The 22,155-nt window shown below is 37.3% G+C and overlaps 1 protein-coding gene across 1 annotated transcript in view; it reads right to left on the bottom strand.

Moving 5' to 3' along the window:
* MBTD1 (mbt domain containing 1) overlaps positions 1-21,068 on the bottom strand; it is a 46,623-nt gene extending 25,555 nt beyond the window's left edge. Inside the window, exons 1-5 of the mRNA XM_007941859.2 lie at positions 20,915-21,068; positions 16,338-16,471; positions 14,916-15,030; positions 10,659-10,741; positions 3,114-3,231 (exon numbers count right to left, since the gene is read on the bottom strand). Coding sequence (XP_007940050.1) covers positions 3,114-3,231; positions 10,659-10,741; positions 14,916-15,030; positions 16,338-16,471; positions 20,915-21,068 — 604 coding nt within the window. The remainder of the gene's footprint in view (positions 1-3,113; positions 3,232-10,658; positions 10,742-14,915; positions 15,031-16,337; positions 16,472-20,914) is intronic.
* Positions 21,069-22,155: the final 1,087 nt, after the last annotated feature.

Raw genomic sequence — 22,155 nt, 5'->3', positions numbered from 1 at the left:
AAAAAAAAAAAGAAAAAGAAAAAGAAATCAAAAGATGTATTGTATAGGGGAAAATATGCTGTAAAAGACCTCTTTAGAAGTGTTAAAAGGCAAAGATGTCACCTTGTAGACTGAGGTGCACCTGACCTAAACCCATGGTATTTTCAATTCCCTCATACAATCATGAAAGCTGGATAATGAATAAAGAAGACCAGAGAAGAATGGATGAATTTGAAGTACAATGTTAAAAACACTTGGCCCATCAGAAGAATGAACAAATTCCAGAATGCTCCTTAGAAGTGAAGATGGCAAGGTTTGTTTTACGTAGTTTGGACATGTTATCAGGAGGGATCATATGCCTGGTAAAGTAGAGGGTCAGCAAAAAAGAAGGTCCCTCAGTGAGAAAGACTGACAAAGTGGCTGTAACAATGGGCTGAAACACAGCAATGACAGTTAGGATGGTGCAGAACCAGACAGTGTTTCTTTCTGTTGTATACAGGGTCACTAGGAGTCAGAACTGACTTGATTGTACCTAAAAACAAAATAACAGTATTTGAAAATGCTAGGTAAAAAAGTTCAATAAACGTAAGTAAGACTATGTGAAATCACTTAAAACATGTATGTAGTTTGCAAACAGGAAACTTTATTTACTGGAAATAACAAAAGCACATAATAAATAGTGTTTATAATTTAATAAACCTATGTGGATAATAAGGAGCTCTGGTGGCACAGTGCCTAAGGCAATAAGGCAATTTGACTGCTAACCAGAGAAGGCTGGTGGTTCAAACCCACCAGCTGCTCCACAGAAGGAAAATGGGGCAATCTACTTCCATAAAGATCTACTGCCTTGGAAACCCAATGGGGGTTGCTATGAATCAGAATCAACTTGATGGCAGCCAGTTTGGATAACAGGAGCTCTGTAGTGTGGTAGTTAAAGCACTGGCTGCTAACCAAAAAGGCTGGCCGTTCAAATGCACCAGCCACTCTGTGGGAGAAAGATGAGGCAGTCTGCTTCCATAAAGATTTACAGCCTAAAGGGCAGTTCTTCTCTGTCCTAAAGGGCAGCTATGAGTTGGAATCGACACGATGTGGCAGCGGGTTATGTGAATAATAGGTTAGGCTTAATTTAAGGCCTTCAGTGGAATAAAAAAAAGACTAATAAGGTAGTATTTCAGACCAGAAGCCAGGTTTAGTCAGCATTTTCATAAAGATTTACAGCATTAAACTTTCCATTTTAAAATGAAATAATTCAAAGAATAAGTCACGAGTTTGTTAACTGTTGCTGAGTCCAATTCATGAGTAACTTCAGCCTTACTTCTATAATGGCAGTAAAGTGACTTAAAATAAGATACATGATACAATTAGATGAAACAAGAATGGTAAATGAGAGGTGGAAGGCAGAAATAATTCCTGGATATTAAATACATTGATTCTTAGAGCTATTTAAATGCAACTGCCTTAAATGCCTAAGAGAGAAACAACAATTGTCATTTTTATATTATGGTGCAGAAAATAATTTAAGAGTTTAGAGAATGCTAAATGCTTCACAGCAAAGGCAGAGACTGAATGGGGTAACACAAGTAGGTCCACAGCATGGCAAAGGGTGAGCACAGAGGTGTCAAAGAACACGCTGTATGAGGAAAAGAGGGAGTCTAGCCTCATTAGGACAGATCATTCAAGTTGAGGAGTAACAAAAACTCTGGCCAGCGGCATTCATCAATATCCTTAAATGCCAGCCATCTTGAACCTGTCAGGACAAAGAAGCCACTAAAGATACTTGAGTAGAAAAACTGAATTAAGATAATTTAAGTAAATGAAGTTTACTTAGCAGTACAGAGTAGAGAGCAGGGTATTTTGGGGAGAACGGCTAGAGGTGAGACTAGAAAGAGTTGGATGAGTTAGACAGTTCTTATGGTAACCTAAAGACAAATTTTCTTACCTGAGTAGCTGCGGCTCCTCTAAACTACTACAGTGCCCTCCTAGACCACATGCTGGACAGGGCAGTGTTTCGTTTTGTTGTACACAGGGACAGTATGAGTCACAGTTAATTCAACGGCATGTAACAACAACAACAACACACCACTTACTCCACTTACTGAGCCTCTTGTCACACGACACCTGCTAATATTCAACTTTTGTCAGAAGAAGCCCAATAGAAAAAACCAAGTCTTATACTTCTGCACTTGTCCACAACGTATAATGTGGTAGATAGCGAATACATTCATCAGTAATATGTGAGACTGGTGGAGCACAGGCGAGGCAGTGGCAGTAAAGGGGGAACCCCAGATACATGCAATTGTCAAAATTGCCAGTTTACTTTTGGTACCATGGACATTACCACTTTTTTTAGTATTCTAATTTTCTGTTACTTTTCACAGAGTGTCCCTATAGCCCATGAGCCAAATCTGGCCAACTGCTTGACTTTTTTCAGTTTGTAAACTAAGACTAGCTTTTATATTTTAAATAGCTGGGGAGGGGAAAAAAAAAAAAGAAAAAGAAAAAGAAAAAACCAACCAAAGGGAAGGTAATATTTCTTAAAAATTACATAAAATTCAAATTTCAGTGTCCATAAATAAAGTTTTATAGTAATACAGCCACATCCATTCATTTACATATTGCTATGGCTGCTTTCTGGACTGCTAAAAGAACTAACAGATCTGTCCTGGAGGAAGTGCAGCCAGAATGCTCCTTGGAAGCAAGAATGGCCAGACTTCGTCTCACCTATTTTGGTCATGTTATAAGAAGGGACAATTCCCTGGAGAAGGATGTCATGCTTGGTAGGGTGGAGGGTCGACAAAAGAGGGGGAGGCCTTCAACGAGATGGATTGACATGGTGGCTGCGATGATGGGCTCAAGTATAACAGGGATTGTGGGGCTGGCGTGGGATCGGGCAGTGTTTCGTTCTGCTGTGCATGGGTCGCTATGAGTCGGAAACAACTTGACGGCACTTAACAACAACAACATGGCTGCTTTCATGATACAATGGTGGAACTGAGTAGCTGTGACAGACATCATATATCATATGGCTCTTAAAGCTGAAAATATTTACTCTCTGGGCCTTTACAGAATTTTTCTCACAAAAGGTTACAAATATCATTGGCATTTTCTAGTAAATTATTATGCATTCTTTTCACCTGCTAGTTTTACAATTCCAGCAATCCAGAAGACTTTGGTAGGTAGGCTGCAGTCTGTATTGGGAACTTCTACTCTCACATTTTCTGAGATATCACCCCAGCAGGTCCCCATAGGTGCCTGTATGTAAAAATTCTTAAATTAACACCTTGTTGTTAACATAAAGTCTAAGACGCATTCAAAATTAAGCATTACCATCAATAATGGAAATATAAAAAATGGCATTTTAATTAATTTATTTTCCATTAAAAATATAATTTCTATTCTCCTTTTCACAGAATTCTATTTGGAAAAAACCAGAGTGAAGGTCAAGCTCAAGATGAAGCAAATTCACATGAATTAGAATACACACGTTAACTTCAAAATTCAATACTGTCCGAATACAAGACTTTAGCAGCAATTTTTGTAAAGGTGAGTTACAAGCTTGGTATAACAGTTTTTACAGGATAAAACTGATTTAAGAAACTTATTATTTTCAGTTTGTGCTGCATAAATGTACTTTATGCTAACTTTTATAAAAGATCTGGTCAAAGAACAGAAAAAAAGTAATTCCAATCAGTAAGGTGGTTTCCAATAACATAAACTGGAGAAACAAAACTTGCTCAATCTGTATTTTCAATTTACATTAAATTCACAGAATAGTCTGTTAAAACGGACAAGAGGGAAAACACTGAATAAAATTATTAAAAAGGTAGAGTTGAAGAGTTTTTCAAGATATGTACCATGTTAATTGCTTAAATAATTGATTATTTCAAAATTTCTCATACAAGAATTACTATAAAGAAAGAAAACTTTCAGTGTTAGAATTGGTAATCATTAGCTTCTGCACCAAGTTGTTAAAATAGGGACTCAGAAAATTGATTAAACGAGTATCATTAAGGGAGTTTTCCAAATCAAACATACGTTCCCGTATTACAATGTCCATTACCTTTTAATCTTTAAAACTCAAGGCACTTCACAAATATCTGGAATTTATGCAATGGTAAATTAATTAAAGTAAGTACATTTAGGATATAAATACTGATAATATTAAACAGTCTCTGTGTGACTCTTGATAATCAGTTCCTCATTAGATAGAATTTAGAACCTTGATCATAAAGAAAAGGATTAGGAAAAGGTTAAAAAGACCTGATAAACTGAGCAGATCAGGAAAACACAAAATAGCCTCAAAGCTCAAAGATGAGCAAACAAAGACATCAAGGAGTTACACGAACTAGCCAATTAGAACATCAGGCAAATGACTTCCATGCAAGGTCCCTCATATTTTGGTGAACGCTAACCCAACAAGAGGATTAGCCTTAAACATATTCAACTCCTATTCTGTCTGTAGTTTATATAATTTCTGATGAGGAGGAAGAGAATGTCAAATCATACTGAATTAGGATATATCTGGAAACTAAAAACAGAAATCAAGTAAAGGCTATTGCTTTAAGTAGTGAGCAATGAATATACCTCAGTAACTTGGAGACAGTGACTTATCTCAACTATTTGTGATTCTGGAAGAAGGGTACACATAACTATCTCCCGCAGCTGTGCAGAAAATAATACAGCTATCATGACTATTTCTTTCTTCTTTTTTAAAAACGAAAGATTGGACCCTTCAGGTTCTGCTATCTCCCCCTATATCATTCTAGACTGTAGGGCCATCCCTATTGCCAGCAGGTATGATCATAAAAGGAGAGGCTGGAAGGAAGAAGATAAGTAACACAGATTAAGGTAACATTTATTAACACAAAAACCATGTAATTTCTGTGAAGATGAACCAATTAGAGCAGATAGATGTAGTTAAATGTATACATTAAATCAAGGCAAAGGATCCATCCCCTTTTGTTTGGCTGCCAAATCTGTGAACTGAGTTTATATTCATTGAAAAGAAAGAGTCATGGTTATGCTGTCTGCAGGACAAGTTGGGGGTTAGAGGTTGGCACACTGCTAAATGATTTTGGAAATGACTTCCTATTGAGCTAGCTATGACAACTGGTCATACTGCCTTTTATAAAAAAGGCTTTTTTGTTCGAGGAAGTAACTTTTAACTGTATTTTACTAAAGAAAACAAAGTGTCAATATACTCATTTAAAAAATAAAGGGGATATTATGTTTTGGTCCCTACAGTCTGGATTGGTATAGGAGAAAGTAGCAGAAAGTGACATTTGTTCTTGCCTGTAAGGTTGTGGTTCTGCTAGGCCCTCTTAAACCAATCCATATGGTTCACTCTAATTTAAAAAAAAAAAAAAAAATGAAGAAACAAAAACAACAGAAAAAGAGCACCACAGTTATAGCATAGCATGTGCTCAATGTGTTGAAATAAATAAGCTCATTTAATAGATATACCTGCGCTTTTGTTTAAAACAAGTATCTGTTAAGTGTGGAAGACTAAATGACCCAGGGCTTGACAGCCATCTTCATCCAAGTCATCTGTCTTCTCTTGCTGGCAGGAGGGATACCTCTGAAAGTCTGGATTGGCATAGTATGAACTAGCAGAACCATAGTTTACAGGTAACAACAAATTTACCTTCCAGACTCAGGACGGAGGTCCACCTCAGGCTCCTCCCAAACAAGGAAGATCTGCTTCACCACTTCCTGCTCCAGGGCCACTCGTGAGGGCTATCTGGGAGCGACTCTCCTTCCCTGCAAGGTAAGCTGTCATCAGGAAGGTCCTGCAGGACATGGCCAAATCCAAATGCTGAGGGCTCCCCAACACAAATGTTACCTTCATCTGACTGACTTTATAAAACTGGGTGGGAACTCTTATTTTCTGCACTTCAAGAACATTCCCAGACAGTCTAACAGTCCAGATGGGTACTATTCACTCTTGGAAGGCTGATACAGTGCACACTATGTTTTGCTGCAGAAATACAGAGTGCCCTCCAAAGAGCTGCCAACCTACAACTTTTGATAACCAACAATTTTCAGTATTAACAAAGAATCTGAATGGGAAGAGGTTAGCCCTGAAGTTGCACATAAGTAACCAAGAAAGAATCTATTCCAACAAAAAATATGGCAAATGAACAAAAGCCACCATTAAAGTAATTAAGACTGAAGTGTACCTAGTAGAGAAAAATGAAGTATTATTTGGCCAAGAAAGGGGAAATTAATTAGAAATTAGAATTCCTAAAAACTATTTAGTGGAATTAGTAAGAAGCAGAAATAGGGCAGAAAAAAAACATTGTTCCCTCCTTCTCCAGAAAGACCACTCACCTTTTGATTTGATATCAGATTTTGCTTTTTATGTGTGTGTGTGGTGTCCGGCAGCAGGGAGATGGGGAGTGCAAAGATAGTAAAAGAAGAAAATGGAATGTTTGGTGTGGAAATATGATTATGGATGAGAGAATGCTATGTGCGTGTAAAAAGGAAAAGAAAGCAGTGGCTGCTAATTTAAAAGCAATGAACAGTTCAAAATATATGATTTTTTTAAACAAGAAAAGTTCCAATGTTGTTTAAGAATTGGGAGGTCTGAATAGAAAAACAAAAACTTTAGAAAGTGACCAAATTTAAGAAAAAGAAATCTTACATTTATTTATTTGAGCCTTCTCTAAAACAAACAAACAAAAAAAACCAGGTGATTTATTATTATATTAGTGTCCACTGCTTTCCTGCAAGGAGCTCTGATGGTGTAGTGGTTAAGGCATTTGGCTGTTAGCCAAAAGGTCACTGGTTCAAATCCACCAGCTACTCCACGGAAGGTGAGGCAGTCTGCTTCCGTAAAGATTCACGGACCCTACGGGGGGGGGGGGGATGATGAGTCGGAATTAGCTCAATGGCACTGAGTTTGGTTTTCCTGGTGCTTTCCTATAGAGATTCTATTTCCTGGTATCAGTCATAATAGTGAACCCTGATGGGGCACTAATAAGTGCCAGAAACTAATTTCAGTTTTATTTTCATTAGAAAGAAATTCTATCATCTAGAACAACATAGTGAAGTTAAAAAATGGGTATGAAGTTCTATTACTCATTTTCAACTTTCAATGAAATTGTGTGTGTGTGTGTGTGTGTGTATGTACTCAAGCTTATGGAAAAAAACAAAAAATCATGTAGTTGAAAAAGATTATTTTACTAATAAACACATACATAGAAAACAGAGCACACATTATTACACAGATAAACCATTGTTACAGCACGCTCACAAGCAAAATGCTTTTTTTTTTTTTAGCCCTTAAATTTCAAAAATATACATGTAATACATACTGCAAAGAAATACAGATAAGCTTACCCTCTCAAAAAAGTTGCCCTATAGGTCAGGCACAAAAAAGAGAATGAGACTACATCGTATAAATAATACTAGAAGTTATCTATGGAGGCATAATGAAAAAGTATGGTAAACTCAGCTCTATATTTACCAGTATACATGTGTACAAAGGATTTTTTGCTACAAACTATGATTATTTTCAAGGGATCAGCATATTCACCAGTATACATGTGTATAAAGGATTTTTTTGCTACAAAACTATGATCATTTTCAAGGGATTAGCACATTTCTGGTCTTGGCAATGACAGAATATACAGTTCAGATCGGAGTATACAGTTCAGGTACCAAGAAGAAAAAAATTTGAAGTCTATAAATATATAACCGAAGGAATATGATTTTAGCTTTCACATGGTTTTGGGTACATTTTAGCCTGTGCCTAGGAAAGAAATGTTTTATCTGATTTTATAAGGCAAATGATGGGGAGTTAAAGTGCCTGAATTTAAAGATAAATCTTATTAAAAAAACCAACAACAAACCAAAATATTATGAGTGCTTTAAAGCTAAATATCCTGAATACACACAAATCAATCTGAGGCTTCCTTGGGATCACACATATACTGTACTTTGGGAAACCTCATCAGATCACCTAATTCAGTGGTTTCCCAACTTCAGGCACTATCAACAAAGGGTGAGACAAAGAGCAAGGGTCAAGGCTTGGCCACTAATTTTTACTCCTGCCACATCAATTATGCAGCTTCCTCTTATCCTAGCTATGTTCTGAAGTATAAGTCAGAGTTAGTTAGGGAAAAGGCTGGGTGGGTAGGTGTTCTGATACTTTGAAAAAAAAGAAAGAGGTTTGAAAACTACCACCTAGGTAAAATAAAAGGCATACCAGATATAAGGCCATCATAATTACTAAGAAGTAGATACACTAAATGACAATTTGGGATTGATTTCCATTGACAATTAAATTTTAAGCAAACAAATTAAACCACTGTCAGACATTGTTGTATATGAGTAGAAGTCATTACGTGTTGTTATAGCAATTATAAAGAGGACATAGTCTTATGATATAGTTTACCGAAACTTCATTCCCAAAAGTTTAAAGACAGACCATAGAAGGAATAAATCTATGCTCCTGAAATTCTGTGATTTTAGAACTAATCATAGTAATATCCAAGTACTAAATGATATAAAGTGTTTATCTGGAATTGGTACTCCAAAAGAAGTTGGGTTAAATTACAGAAGAAAGGGAGTCAGAGCTCTGTCATCTCCCCAGCCCCTGCCTCAGTTACGGATTCAATCAGAACAGCTCTGCTTCCATTTTACACATTGGATTTTTTTGGTAAGTTATGTTTTAATAAGAATCCTCTAGGAGGATGGAAAGGCTCTCTTTCTGTGCTAAAGTAGGAGAGAAGGCAGATAAGGCAGGATTCTGGACTCCCAGCAGCTTCTGACAAAAGGTTTTCTAAAGCCAAAGCTACTAATTCTTAGAGATGCAGAAAACTACCTCCACAGGGCGAACTATGAAGAGTCAACTAAAGGACAAAATCAGGCCCAGCGTAAGTTTTGACCCCCTCAACCAATGGGTTTCATATGAAGATTTTGGATAAGGTAACCAAGCATCAAGGAATTACCAATATAAACTATTCCTATTTGATAAGGAGAAGCCAGTAAAGAAAAGTGAGGGGAGTAGGAAGGTACTGACTGGGTCCATATACCTGAGAGACAGATGCCTTGCTTTTGAGTAAGAAAGACGAAATACCAGGTTATCATCTCCATAATATGACTAAGACGAGCATGTTAATCTTATAAAAGCAAAACCCAAAACAAAATCGCTTAATTTCATTACTGTAATAAGAGGTATTCTTGCAAAGAACTTTAATATATTACCATTCATAAAATAAAATATTAGTCTTTGGGGGGACTTTGAAATGATATTTATTTGTATCCTGACTGTTTACATAAAATGCCTTGACATGGTTTATGATATTTAAACAAAACAAACCCCCCCACAATATTAAAAATTAATACACAAAGAGAGATAAAGGCCATTCAGAAGGAGGCAACAGACAAACGTCCCAGGATTCTGGGATAAAAGAGTTACTGTAACTGAGCAATAAATCTAATTCTGAATTTCTTAGCAGCAGAAGGCACTATCCCAAGCGAGGAGAGCAAAAGTTTTGTTCTGCTTTTCTCTTTAAAGCTGCTGTTGAACGTATTTAATATACCTCACAACAGGGACACTACTATCAACATTACAGAAAAATAAATGACGTACTTTACACTGAGATCAAGTATTTAAGATTCCACTTAGGTTAGTTCAGATAATCAGCATGCCACTAAGGGCTCAGCTCCTGTATTTTCAATAAAGAAAACTAGCAAGTTAATAAACGGTATTTCTATCAATGATTTAAAATGCTTGGCTTTGATCAAGATCCCTTGAAGGCCACGAGTGAATGAGAACACATTTGGATTTCCACAGCAGGAACCCAAGTTCAGTTTTGTTCACATGCTACTATTTAAAAAGTCAAGTCTTAAGTTAACAGAACACTAAGTGTACACAAAAATTTCATCCATTAATTTTATAAATTATCTTTTCTTCTTATACATGGACAGCAGAAAACAGAATCTTAAATTAAACTTGTAGTTAAATATTTAAAAAAGGATTGGAGAAAACTAATCACAGAAAACGGAATCAAAAGGAATGGAATCAGAACTTGTCACCAGATACATTTCAAGGTAATTCTGAATTACTTCAGATACTCTGTAATAACCTGCCAGCTAAAAGAATGACTTCCAAGGGGTTTCATGTGATAGATATTGCATATCTGAGCCCATGACACTATATTACTAATTTTCTTTCTTTGTTTCTGTAACTTCACATTTGGAGGAAAAAAAAAAAGAAAAGAAAGGTGATTCCATTTTTGAATTATCAGGTGAAATCACAAAGATTTAGGTAACGTACAGGAAGGATGGTTTCTAATACTAGGTTGAACAATATGAAATTGTCAATCTGCAACTGTTAAGATCTATAAAACCAACATTTTCATTTGGTTCAACATAACATGAAATGTAGTTGACATTTTCATTTGGTTCAACATAACATGAAATGTAGTTGAGACCAGCACTTTTCCTTGTTTAAAATAATTTCAAACAGCTATTTCTTCATGGGAAGTTTTTACTTTAAAGCTCAGAGAAAACTGTAGCTACTACTAATAATTTAATAATAAAAAAGTACTTCTATTGGAATACATAAAACAAAGACCTTCTAAGGATAAGATGCTTAGGTGTTACTGTACCTTCAGATTTAAATAACGACTAAGCATTTCAAAGTAAGGAGGTCAAAATTCTATACTCACATGTTTAAAACAGGTAACTGGAGCTGCTATAAAGCTATTGCTATTGATGTAGTTACCCCAGCTGAAACCTTCCATGGAGACTGCTGCTGAAACAGAATGAATTTAGATTTATTAAACTCTCAAATCTTTTCTTTTTAAGAATGCCACTACTGAAAAGAGTCCCCAGGAGATGCAAACATTAATGTGCTTGGCTGGTAACTGAAAGACTGGCAGTTCAAATCCACACAGAGGCACCCTGGCAGAAAGGCCTAGTGATGTACTTTTAAAGAATCAGCCACTGAAACCTCTGTGGAGCACAGTTCTGCTATGACACACAGGGGGTCATCATGACTCAGAATCCACCTGATGGTAACTGATTTTATTATTTAAAAATGTGAAAGGTCACAAAATTACTTTGTTTCTTTTACAGAAAGTTTACTTTCTATTTTTAGAGATTGGAGAGCTTCCCTAAATAAACACCCGATTTAATTTAGCATTTGTCATGTTGGCAAACAAACTGCAGTTTAAGCTTCTATCCACAACACACGTACGTAGGGGAAGTACAAGCTCTTCAGGTATGAGAAGCAAAGGACAGCTGAAAGCAGATGTGTGCAGAAGAATAAACACTGCTAAGGCTGCTGATGCTTTTGTTCCCACCCAGCTCTTTTTGCATACCTCTGTGAGGTACCTAGTACTCACCACCTACTAACTACACTAGAGTTTTTAACCTCCTCATTCCCTACTTACTTCCTTGCCTTTGTACTTCTCTTAAGAATTTTCTCCCAGAAATGGTCCTTTCTTAAATCTCTTCCTCTTATCACTCTATTCTCCCCATTCCTTTGAAGTCTACAAATGTCCCTGTATCTTGTGCATAATTTCCACAATGTTTTCCACCACAACAAAGAGGTTCAGAACATAAAAATAAATTTTAAAAATAAATAAATGAAACAAAAAACATTTCTATTAAAGATGATTTACAAAATCTTCACCAAAATCCTGGCCAACAGACTCTAACAACGTAACAAAAAAATAATACATTATGACAACCAATCAACCAACCAACCAACCAACCAAACTGCCGTCAAGTCGAACCCGACTCATAGCAACCCCTCTTTGGGTTTCTGAGGCAGTATCACTATGGAAGTAGATTGCCCAACCTTCCTTCTGAGAAGTGGCTGGTGGGTTTGAACCACCACCCTTCTGGTTAGCAGTCAAATGCCTTAGACACTATGTCACCAGATCTCCTACATTACAACAAAGTGGAGTTCATATCAGGTATGCAGGGATGGTTCAACATCAGAAAGACAATTAACGTCATCCATCACATAAACAAAACAAAAGAAAAGAACCACATAATCATGTCAATCAATGCAGAAAAGGCATTTGATAAAATCTAACACTCATTCCTGATAAAAACTCTCATCAAAATAGGAATAGAAGGCACATTCCTCAATGTAATAAAGGGCATATATGCAAAACCAACAACCAACATTATTCTCAATGGCGAGAGACTGAAATCATTCCCTTTGTGAACAAGAATCAGACAAGGATGCCCTCTATCACCACTTCTATTGAACATTGTAATGGAAGTCCTAGCCAGGGCAATAAAGCAAGAAAGGGAAATCAAAAGCATCCAAATTGGTAAGGAAGAAGTCAAACTATCCCTATTTGCTAATGATATGATCTTATACATAGAAAACCCAAAAGACTGAGTAAAAAAAAACTACTGGAACTAACAGAGATTTAGCACAGTGGTAGGATATAAAATCAACATCCAAAAATCAGTTGGATTCCTCTACACCAGCAAAGAGATTGCTGAAAAATAAGGAAATCAATACCATTACAATAGCTACCAAAAAAATAAAGTACTTGGGAATAAATCTTACCAGTGACACAAAAGACCTGTACAAAGAAAACTACAAAAGACTACTTTAAGAAACCATAAGAGGCATAAATAAACTATCAAGCATAACCCAAAATGCACAAACAGCAGAAGAGAAACTAGATGAATGGGACCTTCTAAAAATTAAATTTTTATGTGCTTCCAAAGACTTCTCCAAAAGAGTCAAAAGAGAAACTACAGATTGGGAAAAAATATTCAGCAATGACATATCTGACAAGGAACTTATCTCCAGAATTTATAGAAAACTCCAACACCTCAACAACAAAAAGACAAATAATCCAATTAAAAAACGGGCAGAAAACATGAACAGACACTTCACCAAAGAGGATATTCAGGCAGCCAACAAACATGAACAAATGCTCACCATCATTAGCCATTCTAGAGATGCAAATCAAAACAATGAGATACCCATTTTGCCCCAGCACTAGTAGCAAAGTTCAACAAGCCAGAAAATAACAAATGCTGGCGAGGATGCAGAAAGACTGGGACTCTCATACACTGCTGGTGGGACTGTAGAATGGTGCAACCACCGTGGAAAGTAGTATGGCAATTCCTTCAAAAGTTGGAATTAGAAAATACCATTGGACCCAGTCATTTCATTACTAGGTATATACTCTAAAGAAGTGAAAGCCAAGATAAGAACAGATATATGCACACCCATGTTCATCTCAGCACTATTTATAATAGTCAAAAGATGGAAAAAACCTAGGTGTCCGTCCACCAACTGAAGAATGGATAACTAAACTATGGTACATACAGACAATGGAATACTATACAACCCTAAAGAATAATGTAGAATTGCCAAACACCACATAATATGGATGAACTTGGAGGACATTATGCTGAGTGAAATAAGTCAGTCCCAGAAGGACATATATTGTATTAGTCTGCTATTGTAAAAAGTCAAGGAAAGGTTTATATATGGAAGGAAAATTTCTTTGTTGGTTACCAGGGGTGGGAGGGGAAGGGAGGGAACACTGTTAGACAGGTAGAGACAAGTACTGATTTGGGTGAAGAGAAGGGCAATGTACCAAATGTGAGTGATCAACATGGTGGCACTGAAGAAGAGGAAGAAATCAAAAGGTACATGGGAGCTAGAGACAACAAAGATGAACCCTTCTGCACATACAGTACTGCATTATCAGTGATGGCAAATACTGATCTATGGGTGGACGGGCTGAATGATTAGCTATGTCTAGGCAGGGGGCAAGGTGCCCATGACCATGTATAGGGTTGGCAGACAATGTTTCTACAAGTGTATTTGTATGTTCTGTAAGAATTTCCAGGTATACAGTAGAGCTGACAAGGGACAAGGTTGTAGTCACTTCTTGGCCACAGCCAGCTACCTAGAGGGACCAAGTAGTTGGACCTGTGGGCTTGGGACCATGGTCACAGGGGACATCAAGCTCAATGGGCATAACATACTACACAAAACATTGTTCCACACCCTACTTTGGTGAGTAGTGACTGGGATCTTAAAAGCTTGCAAGCAGCCATCTAGATGCCACCAATGGGTCTCTCCTCGTCCAGAGCAAAGAAGAATGAAGAAAACCAAAGATGCATGGAAACAATTAGTACAAGTGACTGGTATACCATGTGATCCTCAGCCTATATGACTATGAGACCAGAATTAGATGGTGCCCGGCTACCATTGTCAACCACTCAGAGGGGGACCTACGTAGGAGATCCAGGATAGAGTGGGAGAGTGGTGTGGAACAAAATTCAAACATCATAAAGAAAAAGGGACTGGGTCTGCTGGTCTGATAGAGCCTGGTCGAACCCCTGAGACTACGGCCCCTAATTGCCCTTCAGGTCTGGAATTGAACCCATTCCTGTGGCTTCCAGCCAAACAAAAGACAGGCATATGAGCTGAACATTTACCTTAGATAGATATGCTCCTTGGAGAGATCAATCATGGGAGAATAGAAGGGCTGTGTATGCACAGGGAGATAGCTGGGGGGCAGAAGTGCATTGGAGGGAAGGACACAGGGAAGAGGTGGCTATCGGGTGGAAGTGAAAGGAGAACTGTTGCATTGTGGGAGATTACAGTCAATGTCATGAGACAAAGTGTATGTAAACTGCTGTATGGAAGATGAGTTTGCTCTGTAAACTCACAAATAAAATTAAAAACAAAAAAAAAGAAATCCCCCCACACAAAAACATTTATATTAAGGAGACTGCCACGTAAGAACTAGAATTTGTGAATTCAACTATTCTAGGATGATTTACTGAAACCAAAACACCACCAGGAAGTCTTGTGTCTTAATGTACTCACAGGGCATTGATAATAAATTTAGTTAAATAAAATCCAAAATTAAAATATCATTAATTAAAACTAGATAATATTTTACCTTTACTACATTCACCCATATTACCTGCTTTAGTCTTTGCTTGATTTTGCAAGGTAGCTTGATACTGAGCGTATGCTGCTAGTTTAGCAACTAAAGGTTGTTTCTGAAGAACTTTTGCTTTCTTTGTTGGAGGCTTACCCTAAAACAAGAAGAGTTAAGTAAATAGGATTCTTTTTCATGACCCCTATCACTGAAAATTAACTTGATTACATATTACTCATTCTGCTTAAGTAAATATTGGAGGGTTTAGAAAATTATTAAAGCAGAAAAAACTAAGAAGGAATTTTAACATGAAAACTTTTTTTTTCCCCTGAATCTGCTACATTGTAGATGTCTAATATGGGTAGCAGAGCTGGCATAGACTGAAACAGCAATATGCAAATTAATATGTTAATACAAAGTTACATCCCATAAGATGTTAAAATATAGGCTATTGTGGATACTTGATTCTTTCTTATAGTAGAGGGAACCAGTGGTTATTCACACATGCAGGTTGCCAAGCATTGCTATTTATATGGTAAGAGAAGATAATTTAGTGTTCAAAGAGCAAGTGACTGAGGGTTATACCTTTAATGCTAATGCAAAAGATCAATGACAAAATGATCATTGGCCAAATTCAGTGTGACAAACTGCCATCCATGTGGGTACAGACCACTGCTCTGGATCTTTAGGTACTGTCTATCTGAAATATAGAAATACATCTAAGTGATGTATTTCCTTAATTTGAGGGATTTAAATAACCCTCTTAGTGCTATGTAATGATCACAGTAAGTTAAAGGACAATTAGAAAAATGTGATCACCCAAATAAAATATATTATAAAAATTAATCAACGTTATACCTTTAAAAAGTTGTTTATATGCTACAACAGTAACAACTTAGTCAAACAGTCACGTCTTCAATCATTCTGTAGATATTGATGTACATTTGAAGAAAGATAATATTTTTTCCATACCATAAAATAAAAAAAAATTGGATTAACCAATTTATATTTAGCGAAGGTATCAAACGAATTGCAATCTAAAGTTCAAATCACGGATGATGGAAAAATAAAACCAAAGGGTAAATAATTTCACTTCAAATGTTCAAAAATTCTACCTTGATGTTAAATCAAAAGAAAACAAGGAGAAAAAAAAGAAAATGGCTTCAATATTTGTCTATAAAAAAAAATCTATTTTTTTATGTTTATTTGGAAACTTGGTAAAAATTTTTTTTCACTTACACAAACAGTTAAAAAATCATTTCTGATAGTGTGTCTTGCCTATTTATAATTTTATACACTGAACAAACTTTGGGGCTCATATAGACCCTAAAAATGCAGGTGTAAAATGGTTAAGTGGCCAAATGGACAGGGTGGAGTGCAGTGAGTAACAATCAAACAACAAGTAAACAGTGAAAGCCATAGAGATAACAAATATAAAGAATAAGAAGGTTTCTGTACCGTTACCTGAAGTCTGGCCAAAATGCTTGCCTTCTTGGAGTTTGATGAATAACTTCTTGAACATGAAACACTGCAGAAACGCTTTGTTTTAGAGTAAAAAGCATCTCGCACGCCAACCATCCCACACATCTCGCAGGTAGCTAATTCACAAAAACATTGGTGTTAGATGACAATCAATTTTTGATTGTTTTTTTATCTAACAGTTTAATAATTTAAATATCTACATATTTTGATTTCAAAATGTGACTTGAAAATTTCCTCTATCTCTAAAAAAATGGTGGAAAAGCTTACACAAAAGCTGGAGAAAAGAGCTGTATGATGGTCTGAAAAGCTTTAAAAGGGTCAGAAGACACACAAAAGAGATAGGAGTCAGAGTCCACTAACATTCCTTAGTGCCTACCATGTGCCTGACATTCTCATATACCTTACAAAAGTATGACGAGTTTCAGCTCTTCAAAGGATTATAAACAAAAACCAAAAAGAAGTGCAATAAATCCAAAGATTAATACAAAGAGCTATACAATTCTTAAAAATGCTGCAAAGATTGAAACCTAGAAAGAACTAACACTTGGAAAAATGTTAAGGGCAACAACAAGAGGATTCTTTTAAATTATGCTCAAGGGACCCCAGGGAAAAGTTAGATCCAAAGTAAGAGGTAGATGCTGTACTGTTAACTAGTAATAGAGGGAAATGGTGGAACTCTGACTACCATTGTGCCTCTTTTGTAAATAAGCACAATGGCGGATAATCTGAAAGGCAGAATCAGAAGAACAAGGTTAAGAAGAACTGGAGTTCAAAAAGAACAACATAACAAACAACTGACTGAGTGTGTCTCCCTCTAAACAATTACACTGAGGGACTTGTAGTGTAACCAGTACTTATTATCTATGAGGAGTCACATAAAAAAGATGTTAGAAGATGAGAGATGAACAAAAGTTGTCTAATAAGGGAAAAAGGGAATGATTTTGTTTTCAAAATTACAGAAGAGTATTAAAAAGGTGTTTGACCACCTACATAAAAACTTATGACCCCATGGGGACAGAAAATTCTTGTCAAGAATTACACATGCCAAAGAGCACGTCTCCTGACTGGGAAGTAACCCTCATCAAGGTAGGGAACTTATTCCTAAATCTCTACTATTTAGAACAGGCTGGCACATATAAAGCTTCAAAAAGCCTTTTTTACTTTTGTGATAACATTATCAGACTAAAATGCTAACCCATGGCAAGAGTACTGTGGTAGTTATGTTTGTGTGTCAACTTGGCTGGGCCTGGTTGAGTGGCTGGGCAGCTGGATGTAGTATTCCCCATGATGAGACTGGTAATCAACTCCATGGTGGAATATACTGGGAGCAGCTGAGTAGCTGCCCAAGGGATGTGGTCTGCTTCCTGTATATAAGGAGAAGCCTTGGGGAACGGTCTCTACCTTATGGCACACTTGAACCCTGCATGTAGCCATGTCCTTCTTCAGCAGCCTGCCATACTCTGCTGACCTTGGGACTTTCAATGGACATGAATTAATGGCCTGCTGTGTGATTTGGTAACACCAGGACTGTGCCTTTTTACTTGTCAACCTTGGGCTTGGCAGCCAGCAGCTGTCCGAGTGAAGAAAAGCCTCCAGCTTCAGGGGGCGGGGAGCAGGGGGCAGAGCTGAAGCCCAAGGTTGAGGGGCTTTCACCCAGCCCCTAGAGCCTGGCACTTTGAACTCAGACTTAAAGCCTCCAAACTGTAAGAGAATAAACTCCTGTTTCTTCAAGCCATCCCATTTGTGGTATATATCTGTCAGAGTAGCACTAGGTAACTAGAACAAGTATATATTTGTGGGAGTTCACACATTTGATAAGATCTCACATGTAACTCTGTCATAAGGATTGAGAAATACAAGCTGGAGCAGAAGACACTTAAATAGATTTTAACCTAATAACATCTATTTAACCTACTAATCTAATGGGTCCTGTAGCGGAATGAATTACCTAATACGGTTATTCTAGCCATGGTCTTTGTGACTCTCACATGACTGGGTGGGATCATACAAATGTGAGGTGCTCTGAGTCCACCACGGGGATTAGAAAGCTTGTCAATAATGTAAATAAAGTACATGACACCGTTGTGGGGAGTGGGATGGTATAAATAGTAATTTTTAAAATTTTAAAAACTTACTTATTTTAATAATAGAACTAGTCAGCTATGCGACCTGCTAGGCTTCATATAAGCCATCCCAGAGGTGGAAATGGTGATCTCGCCACAATCAAGAAAAAGAGCCAGGAGTGGAGTACATCCTTGGACCTGAGATCCCTGCACTGAGATAGCAGAGAAATGGTGGCAGTGGAACCAAGAGAGTATCATGAGACACCAGCGGACTTCCTAGCCTATGTCTTTGAGCAGGAGGCTCATTGGTGGAGTGGGATGCTTCTCTGGGTACCTATTAGCAGAGCTAAAAGAGTGCTTAACAGTTGCTGGACTGAGCAGAACCAGGTCGAAGGCCAAAAAGAAGCATGCCTGGAGCACAGGTGAAAAGAAGCTGTACTGACTGAAGAACTGTATCCTGACTTATTTCTGATCTTGAATTGCAACCTGCTATTCCCTAGTAATCCCAATAATCATAAGCAGAGTTCGATGAGTTGGGTGTGGCCACTGCAATAAGCTATCAAAGCCAGCACAGAAATAGAGTGTTGTTGGGAGGGACAGCTGGTGTCAGAATTGGTAGAAAGGTTAGAGGGTGGCCACATGCCTAACCTTCACGTCACTGGAACCAGCCTTGGGCTGCTGATGTTCATTTCAATTTTCTCTCTCCCTTGTAAAGTTAGAGGTCAGATGCCTCAATGTCCTTTTTACACCTACTAACCAGCCACTCCTCGGAAGGAAGGTTGGGCAATCCTACTTCCGTAGTGATACTGCCTCGGAAACCCAAGGAGGGGTCGCTATGAGTCGGGGCCGACTCGACGGCACATAACAACAACAACAACCTAATGGAGGAGCTCTGGCAGCACAGTGCCTGAGGCATCTGACTGCTGACCAGAAGGCTGGTCGTTCAAACCCACCAGCTACTCTGCAGAAAGAAGACTGGGTAATCTACTTCTGTAAAGATTTACTGCTCTGGAAACCCACAGGGGGTCGCTATGAGTCAGAATCAATTTCATGGCAGTGAGTTTGTTCTTGGTTTTAATCTAACAGTACGTGATAAATGGAGTGCAGTCACTAGATATGGTCTGCGTAGCTACATGTCAGGTCCTGTGCTGTTCAACTTTTTAATCAAAAGACTTGAATAAGAATGACAGGATATAACTATCAAATCTGCAGATGAATAAAACTGAAAGATCCGATGACACAGCATTCAGCATTAAATGACAGAACTAGGGAATCAAAAATTCTTAAGAAGACTGACACTGAGTTGGAAAAAGGGTTATATGGAGAGATTTAAAGTCCTACACCTGGGTCTAAAAAAAAATCAACTGCAGGAAGTATAAACTAGAAAACTGCTTTATATCAAAAGGTTTCAGTTATCTTTAAATTCAGTATTAGTTTCAAAAAAGCTAAAGTAATTTTGGTGGCATGAATGAAAATAGTGTCCTGAAAAACAGAGATAAAGACTAAATTACATTTTGTTAAATAAGGTGACCAACCATCCTGGTTTTCCCAAGACTGAGGGGTTTTCTGGGACACAGAATTTTCAATGCAAAAACTAGAACAACCCTGGAAAATGAGGATGCGTCATTCGACCACCACATCTAAGTAACTGTGTTTTTTCGTCAAATAATGCAGCCACAAATAGCAAGCTCAGGAAAATAGCATGGGGTGAGGGTGGGAGAGAGTGCTGTACTGTTGGTAACACACAAACAAACATATAACGTGTGTGATATTTGTGTGAAACTACAGTACTGTTTTCAGTTCTGGGATCATGCTAAAAAAAAAAAAAAAGGAGGTTAATAATTTGAAGCAGGCCCAGATATTGATGCGTTAAATTACTGTAATACTACAAGAAACGGCTGGAAGACCGAGTGTCACTTAGTGTGTTCGTTCTGGTGGGAAGAGAAGAGATGTTATAACAAGGAACTTAATTTGTGTCACTTTAAAAAGCAAAATTAAGGCCAAAGGACAAAGCTTAGAGCAAGGATTATTTTGGTTCAATATAAAGAATATCCTAATTTAGAGATACTAAAAAAGGAAATGGTCTTCTGAGTCAGAGAGTGCCCTGTCACTGGAAGGTTTAAAAAGAAAACTTCTTGTAAGAAACTGTTATAAAGGAGGGAACACTACCATAAAAATGTCTTTCTGCTACATACAGATTTAATATCTAATGAGTGAATTTATGTCCAGGTCAAGTTTCTCAATGACTTAAGTGCTTTTATTTTTTTCTAGCTGCCTTCCATCAGAAGGTAGGCAGGCAAAATAAAGAGGTCAAACTCAAACCTAGTGATCGTATCTGCGACTCTCTATATACTCAGGCTCTATATCTGCAAACTGCCTTTTAAAAATTGTAATGTCTAAGGAAGGGCAATGACAGAAGAAACTGAATCAAAACATAAGCAAAACTCAATGCTTATATCCACGTTATATACAAAAATGAAGAATGCAAATACTCACCCATACCAGATTTACCATCTGGGTATGTGTAGACCTGCCCATTGTTTTTGATGATTGGGAGATTAGAAGGTAAAGGAGCAACTTCTTCTTCACTCTCCTCAGAGCTGGAGCTGCTACTTGTGTCCTCACTGCAGCTGTCATAACCGTCAAACATCCCGAACGAATCTCTTCTTTTCCTTTCAGATCGTGAAGAATGTTCAGTCTTAAAAGTAGAAGAAACCAGTAATACATGACACAGCACTCATACATACCCCCTACAAGACCTTAGCTCAAACCTGGGAAAGGAGATTTGACAAATGAAAATCTAGTCATGATAAATTATCTTTTTTTTTTTTAATAATGAAAAGCTAAACATTTGTCTCAAAATGGAGCCCTTCACTTCTATGAGGTACAAATCTATTAGCTACCACATCAGCAAATAATAATGAATAGTACTAATAATGGAAAGAACACTGAATTGAGAATTAGAAGATCATGTAATCCATGCTTTTGCCTTAAACTATGTGTGATATTTCTCTTCTGTAAAAACTTACTTCTCCTCTGTAAAAATGAGAGATTAGATCAGATGATTTCTTAATTTTCCTTTGATCTCTAAAATAGTAAATTTCTATACTAATTTACAGTATCCAGGAAATAGAGAGATGCTTCTAAATTATCACTGTGAGTTTGAGTACTACTAGTAAGAGTTCTGGAGTGACTGAGAATTTTAAATTTGAGAAACAATTTTTAGACATTAACCATTTAAAAAATGGTCATTGTTAGGTGTCATCAAACCTATGACATTACAACTCAGCAAACCTATGCACAATTGAAATAAACACTGGTCCTGTGCCATCCTCACAACTGTTAAGTTTGAGCTCAGTGTTGCAGTCACTGTGTTAATCCATCTCTTGAGGGTCTTCCTCTTTTTTGTGGACCCTCTACTTCACCAAATATGATGTCTTCCAGGGACTGGTGCTTCCTGGTAACATGTCCAAAGTACATGAGATGCAATCTCACCATTCTCACTTCTAAGGAGCATTCTGGCTGTTCTTCCACGGTATATTCAATATTCCATGCCAATGCCATAATTCAAATGCATCGATTCTTATTTGATCTTCCTTATTCATTATCCAGCTTTCGTAAGCTTATAAAGCAACTGAAAACACCATGGCTTAGGTAAGGCACACCTTAGTTTTTAAAGTGACACCTTTGCTCTTAAACACTTTAAAGATGACTTTTGTGGTAGATTTTCCCAATGC

This window comes from Orycteropus afer, unplaced genomic scaffold (genome assembly GCF_000298275.1).
Source record: "Orycteropus afer afer isolate SDZICR_OR568_19922 unplaced genomic scaffold, OryAfe1.0 scaffold00085, whole genome shotgun sequence".
In the NCBI taxonomy this organism is placed as follows: Eukaryota; Metazoa; Chordata; class Mammalia; order Tubulidentata; family Orycteropodidae; genus Orycteropus; species Orycteropus afer.
The sequence above is the reverse complement of the archived record's forward strand: the minus strand, read 5'-3'. Positions and strand labels throughout refer to the sequence as shown.